The sequence below is a fragment of the Anguilla rostrata genome, chromosome 2 (genome assembly GCF_018555375.3).
Source record: "Anguilla rostrata isolate EN2019 chromosome 2, ASM1855537v3, whole genome shotgun sequence".
In the NCBI taxonomy this organism is placed as follows: domain Eukaryota; kingdom Metazoa; phylum Chordata; class Actinopteri; order Anguilliformes; family Anguillidae; genus Anguilla; species Anguilla rostrata.
This window is the reverse complement of record NC_057934.1, coordinates 54,797,899-54,808,925: the sequence shown is the minus strand read 5'-3', so window position 1 is coordinate 54,808,925 and position 11,027 is coordinate 54,797,899. Positions and strand designations below refer to the sequence as shown.

Sequence of the window (11,027 nt, the reverse complement as noted above, 5' to 3'; positions counted from 1 at the left end):
TTCATAAGCCATAATTAACCTTTTATTTTGCGGTGGGACGTAGCCATTTTTAAAAAAGGCACACTGCGGTAGCTGTACATGTAAATACAAAAGCCTTTATTGGTTGAACAATTCACTTTTTTTAAAATTTACTTTGATTTACTCCTATATCAGACAGCGTCCAAGTTGTGTTGTGCATGCATTAGCCTATGCATTCCGCTAGCAGCATCACACCTGACTGATGGAACCAAAGGCACCATGTGACAGAGCCCTGTGGCAGGATCCAAGCATCCAAGATTTTATTCTATGAAAAGAGGACCTAGGACTTAAATCCAAAAACTTGCCCTAATGTTAAATCATCCTATACCACTGCACAGGAGACAGAACCTTTCCAAAAATTTCCAAAAATGTTCGGCACATTACATATTTTCCAAAACATAAGATCATATTCAATATAATTCAAAACACTGGATTGATAACGCCATTTAAATGGGCAGAAAAGCAAGTGAACAAGGGAGAAAGAATACATGTTTTTCATAGCACTATTGTCTTTTGACCCAAAGATGTTAAAACAGAACTTCAAAAAGGTTCTATGGAAACAGGCACTTATTTGAGAAAAGACAGATTATCTGCAAACAGTTATACATTTATCCAACACGGAGTTCTTGTTTTACCATTATAAATAAATCACAATATCCAACATCTTCCAAACTGACCAAACTAACAAATCACACACACAAAAAAAAAAAAAAAAAAATTTAATAAAAAATAAAAAAAAACCTGAAACTGCCATTTTAAGATGGTAATAACCAGGGGAAACCCACAGTGGGAAAGGAACACTGATCTTAAGTACATGATTTAAAACCCAAATTTTGGCGAGGGATGATGCTCTCGTGAGAGAGGGAGTTTTGGTTAACCACAACATACACTGGGTAACAATACAAATTTCAGATTTTTCCCAAGTGCCTGATTTATTCTGAAAGCAAAATCTGGCATCTGGGGAGATGTAAAGACAAGACAGCACCTTTTATTAAATGTGAGAATCACATGAGTCTAGTCTTGCTTTCTGTTCTTTGCAATAGGAAATATCAATTTGGAATAGCTATAGAGACCATCGTGGAGAAGAGAGGTAACGACAGAAACTGATTTAGTCACAAAATTAAGGGAACTCTAGATACATGCAATGTAAATTTAATCTTGTATTACGATTTGGATCTTTAAGCACAAAAACTCTACAGTGATTGCTTCTGTAATGATTTGATTAAAATGTGTCGATATACATTCTCCAGTCTGCAATTCTCCCAGTTAAAATGGACTATATTGATCATGTTACAAACAATAACAGTTCTGTCAAGAGAGTGGGTAGACACCTTTTAACAAAACACATCCACCATAAATAAATGAAAACTGAACAAATACATAAAAATACATTTATTCAAAACAGCAGTTTAGCCTGCCATAATTTATAGTGTTTTAATTTGTCTTCCTGACAAAAGATTTTATTTCTCAACTGACAATTGCACTGCACATATAGTCTTCAGGTGTTACAACAGGAACTCAATGTGGCAATATTCAATGTTATTTGAACCCATTTCAACAAATCGTAAACAGAACTGTGACAGAAATCCCTTAGTAAGAGATGCAACTTGTTTTAATTTTATTCATATTAATATTCTAATTTACTAGCTTCTATGGAGGCATCTGGTTTACCTCCACACTTCAGGTACTTCTGGGACTTTGTGATTTTTCATTCAACTGTCTTTGTTCAGAAATGAGATAATTAACTGTTTACAATGTGATATACATACAAATATCCTAAGGGCCATTTGATTTTATTTAATAAACCAGCATCTAAAAGTCCAAATCTGCAATGTATTTACATAAAAACGGTCCTGATAATAATCAAAAAAAGGGGGGGGAAGCCATTTCAAATAAATTAGCAGCCTCTGTCATGTGGTTTTCTCACCTAAAATCTAAACCCTGCCTTTTAAAAAAACCGCCATCCAATGATATTCAAAGCACAACTAAAACAATGATATAAAAGTAGATTGTGCAAAAATGTGATACTGATCACTTTCCTTCAATATCAACATGAATCCTAGTTGCCCTGATTTCTAAATGCAACACATACAGTACTGGAACAAAATTATGGAAACACTTTGCTTAAAGAAGTTTAGTATCTTGAAACTCTTATCTGTGCCATTTCCTCTGTTGTATCTGAGCTATTTTCAAATGCATTTGAAACCGTTATCTTCTTGACTGTGAGTGGTAAGGGCATTATGTGACCATCAGTAATTTGAAATAAAATATGCATGCATGAGGAACAAAAAAGGTTTTCTTTGCATGAATATAATACTTTTATGTATAAAAAATTTTTAAAAAAAATACTGGACAAATAAATATACGTGCAAGCTGATTATAAAATTCCCAACAGTAAGTTAGATTAGACTGCTCAAGTATGTAGGTATGAACCAATACATAAAGGAAGGTTTAATGATTACTTGCTTAACACAAATGCCAATTACTTCTTCATTTTTATGTTCATATTACATTTATTACATATTACACTGTGCCAAAAAGAGAAATTGTTGCAAAATAGTGTATTAATAGTCAAACTCTGTTCATAAATGCAATGTTTCCATAATTTGTGCCAGTACTGTAGGCATTCAACTTTTTGCCCTGCAATTCACATTTGGGATATTCCATTAATAAAGAACTTTAAATTACCTCTGCCAAACACAAACACCCATGCTGAAACCTGGACAACACTATAACTGGCCTCTTTTTTCTTTAACATCGTAACTGTTCTATTGCTGTACTGATCGATACATTTGAATCAACCCAAAATGACACTATTTAATATTTGGATACTTTTAAAACTTGTATTTATTTATTTTTTAAACTCATTTGAGCCCAACAGTGTTTACCCATGTTATTGTGATATTCAGAACACATTTCTGTCTTCAAGGATGGCTATAGCCTAACTTCCAGAATTTTCATCTTTTCCTCATACATCAAGGTAGCGAGCATAAACACCAAACACTAAATTATTCCACGAGGAAACCATAATCCAATTTCTGAACATAATCATTGACAAAACCCTGTTCCCACACACATCTCCCTTACAAGACAAGAGCCTGGCACTGCAGAAGAGAACCCCTCGGCCCTGTGGGACAGCTCAGCCCATTTATCCCACATTCAGTGATAACAAGGCAACAGAGGGCCACTGTCAATTTCCCAACTGTCCAATTTACCCAAAGAAGAAAAAACACCACGTTAAAACATAGCTTTGTAAAAGCCACTAAGCCTGTGTCTGCTGCTGTCACTCTATCAAGTATGGACTTTAAGAGCACACTAGTAAATCTAGTAAATAGAGGTTAGGGGACAGCGCTTTTACTTATAAATACAGATGCACAATTGTGGTAGAGACCCAAAGGCAGTCCCTGGCACCTCCCTTGTCATGGACAGGATAGTCTCTTCAAAAAAAGGAGTGGGCAGAATCTCTTCTGAATGCGCTGTGTAGCTTCCATTTGGGACATCACCGCGAGGAGCTGCGCTCTTTGCTCACACAGTCATCCTGAGTGGTGGTGTCACCGTTTCCCATCATGCTGCAGGTCCGTCGCTTCTTTCTGCGATGTGACATGGCATCTCCCTCGGAGCCCGACTCACCCTGCAGGACACAGCACACATGGCAGTAAGAGACAGCAGCCCCACTCTACTCTGTTTAGTACAGCCTATAATGTCATTATTCAGCAGGTCTGTTCCCAAGATTAAAACTTAACATTAATGCGGAGATGTGCATGGGACCGGTCCTACCTCAGAATCTGAATCTGATGAGCTGGAAGAGGAGGAGGATGAGGAGTCACTAGAACTATCAGAGGCAATTCCAGTTGATTCCTGCAGGTCCACTGCATCTGCCAATGCTGCAAGTTCAGGCCGCTCCTGCTTCAGGATGCTAACAGAAATAACCGACAATAATGCTTCAAATATTGACCCCGGCCCCCACAAAAACACTAGACTGCTTTTGTTACATGTACAACAAGGAGACTTCTTTGATTGTACAAACAGGACCGCAGAAAGGCTAAAAATCCTGCATAGTATGTCTTTAAATCAGTTTCCAAACTTTTTCAGCCAGGCTGCCTTTTTGGTAAAAGGACATTTTTTGGTTCCACTTGGATGAGATTATCTTTTTGGTTTATAACAGACTTTTATTTCCTTCAACCCTCACCTGTCCCCTCCACCCCCCACCACTACTGTCTCAGTGCACCCACCAATTTGGGAACCACTGGCTTTAAGCGATTATTGGCCGATACGGATACCACACCAATATTAGTGTGCAAGCCTAGCCGACTCTCGGTTCCTTAACATTCCACTATTCAATTACATAACATCGGTCAGACACCAGTATACAAAACAGTGAAAGAAACGTTCAACCAACTCTCACCGGTACCACTTCCTAGACAGCTTCGGCCGACCACGCACAGTCTTATGCCATACGATGGGGAAGTTGGTCGTGCTGGCAAAATTCTGAGTCACAGCAATGGTTGTGTCCATGTTCAGAACCACGTGCCACCAGCCACCTAAACAACCAAGCAAATTGAGATTATGGTTGAGCAGGCGATACATAATACAAGACATACAAAATATCCTGAACATTTGAACTGAAGATATTTTCTCTCAACAGTGAGTCCATGAAAGAGTATAGTCACAACAATTATAAAACTGAACAGGATGAAGTTGCCTTCAGGGAAAAGGGAGTTTCACAGCAGATGACTGAAGACATGGTAGCTGTTATTCGCCATTGCTGTTCATGCACCAAGCTGGTACACTCCTTTGCATTGACATTATGTTAATGTTTCTGTCCATAAACATTCATATTGTTTCATCAGTTTGTATTGAGTTGTCCTTTTAAAAATTGCCATCATAATTACCGGCAGCAGTAAAAACAACTAACAAGCAAGTAAATCTCCAAAGGGTCCATTTTCAAGAACATCTTAGAACTACTAAATCCAATACCATTCTAGGCTGTTCTTTTATACTTATATATACATTACCAGTGTGTACTGTGCAGCAGCTTTGCCTTTTGCAAATCAGTGTTTACAAGGCAGAAGAATTTGTGTCCAAAACTGTGCACCAATCTGTTTATATTATTTGCCTAGGCAGAACCTTATCCAGTTCCACCCTTTTCACCGACATGAACCCGTTACGCAACACTTGGCAGGCGAATGTGAATGCTGACCCGGAACGAAGACAGTCTCCCCGGGCCTCTGCAGAATCTCCAGGGGTCTAAACTCGGCAGGCCAGGTAGGCTGCTGCGTGCGGGGATAGATCACATTGAACCAGGTGATGGCCTCGTCCTGCTGGTTGCCCCCTTCATCACGGGTGACCTTGATGAGCTCGCGTGGAGTATGAGTGGGAAACAGGCACCAGCGCTTGTGCCCCTGTACCAGGGCATTCCATGCACTGGTGCCAAGAGGGTCAATATGTATTCCAGTGCCAGAGCGAGAAGGTCCCATAACAAACCACCTGAGAGGACACAAGCACAACATGTAAGAAAAATGATAAATAATTCCACACTGGAAATATGTAACACTGACTATGAATAGCGTACACATAAGCTTTAATAATCATAAAGCACCATTTCTCAAAACTCTTTACATTACGCATACGGTCTCAAGCCCGACTGTTAGAAGCTGTCAAAGACCCACTACAGAATATGTACAATATGTACTGATCGATCCGCCATGGATTGGACCCGGCCTTTTTTCTACTCCCAAGGTGTTTTGGCTGATCAGTATTCCAGTTTTATGATGTGAAAAATACGAGCAGAGTCCATGCGCACGCTGTATCTGAATGCTATTGCTATACCTTTCCCAAAACTTCAGCTGTCTGGAAACCAGTGCTTTATAGGAGTGGCGATACACCTCCCCTAACGTCAAGGGAAAAACGCAGAAATGGGCACTGGCTGCATTCTGTTACGAAATATTTTCAAAAACAGACTTACGGTTACATTTAGAATGCCACAACGACACGCCGTCGTTTAAAAACACTCAATTGTGTTACCAATCACTAGCCTAATCACTGCATTAGAAGCCAGTATCTAACAGCTGTGCATGTGGTCCCTGCAGCATACCATCACACCTGCCATTAGCATGTTAAGGAATGTACGTCTTGAAAAGCTTTTAAAATCTGTGGCATTAAAAATCTTTAAATCGGCTTTCAGAATCAGCGGATCTGGCTGTTAAAAATTAAAAATTGGCAACCAGAATCGGTCATAAAAATTCACGATCGGTGCACCCCTGGTACAATCCATGTGGTTTTCTCCTACATACCTGTACGGAGGTCTTCGCTTCTCCCCAGCAAACTGAAAGAGGTCATCACGGAAAAAAATAGGCACTTCGTAGTCCTCCAGCAATTTTCTACGTTTGGCATGCTCGCCGTAGCTACTGTCGAAGATATAGAGGGGGCTGTCATCCCGGGTGGACTCCAAATATTCCACGTAGTACTTCATCTTCATCTTCACAGAGTAGCCATCATTATCCTCACCACACTTGAACTTCTGGTTGCGGTACTTGCGCTTCAGGCGCTCCAGTGTCCATTTCTCACGGGCAGGCCAGGTGCTCTGACAGCTCAGCAGAACCACGGGCTTGTAGGGCTTCTCAAATTGCTGAATAAATTCCTCTGGACTCAGCTGCAGTGAATCCACGCGCTCAACATTGTCCTGAAACAGAGATACACTGCTATAGACCAAAAGGGAACATAACCACTGAGAGCTGACAGTATCAGGTCAGGTCATGAAAAAGTAAAAAAAAAAAAACCCCCACAATGGATCCCTTGCATAATATAGACTCAGGTTGACTTTTTATTTTTTAGTTAATTATCCTTTTGAGACAACCAAGAGGAAATTGTCATTACATTAAAAAGAACAGCAACGCACACAATAGCTGCTAATAACTTTTTAATAGAGCCAATGTTTTAACGTGGATCTACATCAGGTCAGTGGAGTAAAAAATGAATGGGGGGAAAAACCCATGCATCCAAACCTTTATATAGGCTACATATAGGACATTCCATAAATCTACCCAACTAATGTCAGGCTAAACAATCCCATTTTAAAATATATAAATTTGACCGTGATATAAATTCTGTTCGTAGGTTACAGTGAAAACACAACAGCAACATCACCAAAAAATAGAGATACTGAATCTACGAGACCAAAGGTTGTATTAGGTCATCCGCCTCTCCATTCCAAAATGGAGGGAAGCATGGTCACTTGTCAGATTCACGTTTGTTCAGAAATAATCAATAATATGCGAGCACTATTCCGTTTAACGTCATACTTCACTATGGTGCTGACCAAGGAGATGTGCCACTATTGACTAACATAATGACTTTGTCCTATTTTTGCTAATGTTAGCCATGTCAAATAAGTGGCAATGAGGTTGTTAACGTTAGCTGGTTAGCTAGCTGTTCCACATGTAATCTTTGAGGTCGGGCAACATAATTCCAGTAAAAGATATAGCTAATTAGCTAGGTAGAATATAATCGTATTCTGCAACATCATAGTACATACTGACGTAGTACATATTTTTCCACAATATAATTTAAGATTTAGTCCAATAATATGGCTAGCGAGCAAGTTTTTTGTGCCCGCACTGGTGGATAGAGGAATAGCTAGCACTTCATGCAAACGTGCTGTATCAATAGCTAGCTAGCACCGGAGATGTGTAGCCAACAAGCGTGGACTCTAAATGGTTATGTAGCTAACGTTAGCTAGCTTCTCTCAACCCTACAAATTCAGCAAGCGTGGCAGCTGTCTGACTCAAATTACACGGACTGGGGGTACGATAAAATTAATCTAGCAAGCCATTTTCAACGATAGAACGTTCACTTAGCCATCACTGGACAAAAACTTCCTGAACTCTCCATCTTGCTAATTTTTATCGCATGTTAACAAAATATTTCCGCCAGCTAATGCGCTCGTCATACTGAGAATACCAACACATTTAATATTCCTGGGCTATAGATACAACATTAAAATATTATATACAAATGTCACTTATCGGAGAGAACACTATCCGGTCAAGCAATACCAGAAATTATCCTTGTAGTCCAACTTGCTTATACTAGCTTGGTATAGTTAGCTAGCAAGCTAACTGGCGCCAGCTTCGAGTTGTACGTTACCTAGTCACCATGCATGTGGAAATCTTACTTGACTGTCCTGAAACAGTTACCAATTATACCTAGCTAACAGGAAAATAAATACATTGACGAGCCATCTAACCTTAAACCTAGTTACGTAGCCACTATGTCATATGAGAATGCTGCTAGTTCAGTGCTGTTGCTAGTTACCTTCACTGTTCGATGTGACAAATCAAAATTTTCGCAGTAGTCATGTTTCGTCCAGTCTAGTGAATCCTTCAGTTCGGGTCTCGCACTTCTTTTTGCCTCTTTGATTCTCTTCTTACTTTTATGATTCATCCCTTTTTGTCACACTATATAACGTAATCTCTCAACGTTAATAGTTAGCTGTTAGCTAAAAGCTAGCTAGCTTACTAGCTACGTGACGCAGAGTGAATTGGCTCGCTACCCGGTAATGTTTTTTAACTGTAGGTAGCTAGCTAGCAAGTCGCTGATGGTGGCTAATGTTAGGCTACTTGAAGGGGTGACGCAAAGACTTAAAAGTTATCCAAGCTTGCTACTTTGAGATTTTCCACAAACATTAATCCCCTAATATATTTTTATATACAGCAACAGGCTAATACTTTCATTTTAACACAAATGAACTACCGTTAACCAACTATGAGGAAGTACATTTCTAGAAAATTCACGCCGATTTTCAATGCTACAGTGCAACCAACCTAATATCCCATAACCCACCTTTCAGGCAATACGAGCTTTCTGGTTCGCCGAATTCCACAAACGTTTACGGAGCCATGAGTTCATTGGATGCGATTTGGGTTTGCTGAACTTACACGTGCAAAACCCATGGTTGGTTGTGACTGAAGGCTTATTTTAGGAGGAGAACATTTTTTTTTCTTTCTTTTTTTCTGTTTCTACATGGTTCCACGAAAGTAAATATTAGGCGTTGCATCTACTGAATATGTAGAAAAGCGCAATGTACTCTGTTTTAACTTGATTTTTGAACGTTATAACCATATGTATTTACTCTGAGTGAATTTCCATTCCTCTACTGTTACACGAGAACTTGGCAGAATCAAGCGGTCTCATCTTGCAGTAGCTCTTGCAAGGAAAAAGATTGGGTTGGATTTTGCCTGCTTGGTGATTGTCCCAGGCCACATATTTGGAGGTCAGATGCAAGTTAACATTCTCCAATAAGCCTGGAAATCAGTTTTGCTTAGGCCCTGCTGTACAAGATTGTACCTGTGAAATACCTGTGTTAGATGTGGGGTATTGTTCAGCGTATAGCAACACGGGAATGTGCCATTTCATATTGGCACTCCCCTGTTGACCTGGGCTCTTCGAAGCCCCCACACAAAGTACCCCCAAAGGTCCTAAAGGCAACTATGATGAGATGGGGCTGTATCAGAAATACAAGGTTGTGGGTGCAATTCTGAGGTAATACTGTAACAAATGCTGTCTTATCAAACTACATGGGATGAGTATATATGAGCTAGGGTATTTTAATGGCCTTCCTGAATAATGTTGCAGCAAACTTATCTGTCCATGTCCTCTCTCCTTTCATGTTTCCTTGTGATATGTTCAGAAAGAATCAAACATTTCAAAGAATATGAATGGTGCCAGTGTGTGTCTTCCCTTTGCAACAGTAAAAAAGGACCAACGTTGTAATCTCAAAACGGTCTGTCCCACTGTATTGTGGACACCATCCTGCATGCTAACGTGGGTTAGATGGGGGCTTTTTAAGTCTTGGGCCATATTCAAGGGAGCCAGCAAAATTCATGTCCCAATTCTACAAGCCATTCCTGAACACAGAAGAATCATCAGTTGCAAGTAGTCTAACTAGAACAGCAAAATACATGCCAAATTAAAAAAAACTGGTAGGTTTTAAAACTTAATGTACTTCCTCTGTATTCATTTGTAGATATGTACTTTCACATTTCTGCAATGTGTATGCTCTACTCAGACCCATACAGTAAAGGTTTGCCACTGACAGTCAGAGCATGAAAATGATATTGTATTACCATCTGGACCAATGCAAAGCATAATTTAGCTTTGTACACCTTTCAAAGGTATTATAACTAGCGTGTACACTCCACACCAAAACACACATGTAGATGTGGCAGCAACAATAGTAGGAAATATTTATGTTTTATATCCTCGCAGCCATCTCCCATTAGTTTTAACCCTTGTGTAATCTTCATGTGTGGGTCCTGTGTCCACAGGGTCAAAAATGAACAATCCCTACTACCCCTTTTTAAACAACTTCATTGAATTTAAAACCAAAACCTATTTTTCTTGTAGAAACTATCCATCATTCAACAAATCAGTGAATAATTCAGTCCAGAGTAGCTAGCAGATTCAGCCTTTGTGTATCCAACAAAAACTTTTTTTCCCCCCCTGTAGTAGAGGTATAGCCCTTAACTTTATGAAATTTGATTTGGTCACAAAATGGTCACAAACCACCCATAAGACAATCTTTGTACCCATATAGTGTAGCTTATAAAAATAAAAAAGGGCAATATTTAACTTCTTCCCCAATGGTAAAATACTAGGGTCACTGGGGGGATGCAACAAATTGCATGCTGCAAAATTTATTTAGGGAGGTTTTTCCCACTGCTGTTAATCTCAGTGATGGGTCTTTTTTGACCAAAGGACAACAGGAAGGCAAAGGAAAAAGGGGAAAATTTGCTTTTGGTTTTATGTTCATACAACAGATATTGTACTAGGGTTCATCAAATGGTATTTTGACATTTAAATGTGCACAGACCAACATGCACAGGCCAAATATACATATGAAACACAATGGTCCATTGCATCCTTTAAGAATATCTCCAGGTGCCAACAAATGTAATGTACAACCAAATTAACAACATTAAGGGGCAAGTCTGTAAACACTGCGAGACAAA

General features: G+C 39.4%; 1 protein-coding gene across 1 annotated transcript; it reads right to left on the bottom strand.

Moving 5' to 3' along the window:
• Nucleotides 1-75: 75 nt before the first annotated feature.
• On the bottom strand, nt 76-8,843 carry jmjd6 (jumonji domain containing 6, arginine demethylase and lysine hydroxylase). Its single transcript, XM_064323170.1, has 6 exons — nt 8,332-8,843; nt 6,312-6,700; nt 5,219-5,505; nt 4,424-4,559; nt 3,796-3,934; nt 76-3,649 (listed from the first exon to the last, which is right to left on the bottom strand). Exons 1-6 carry the CDS (start codon nt 8,458-8,460, stop codon nt 3,518-3,520), a joined length of 1,212 nt encoding a protein of 403 aa, XP_064179240.1. The 5' UTR covers nt 8,461-8,843; the 3' UTR covers nt 76-3,517.
• Nucleotides 8,844-11,027: the final 2,184 nt, after the last annotated feature.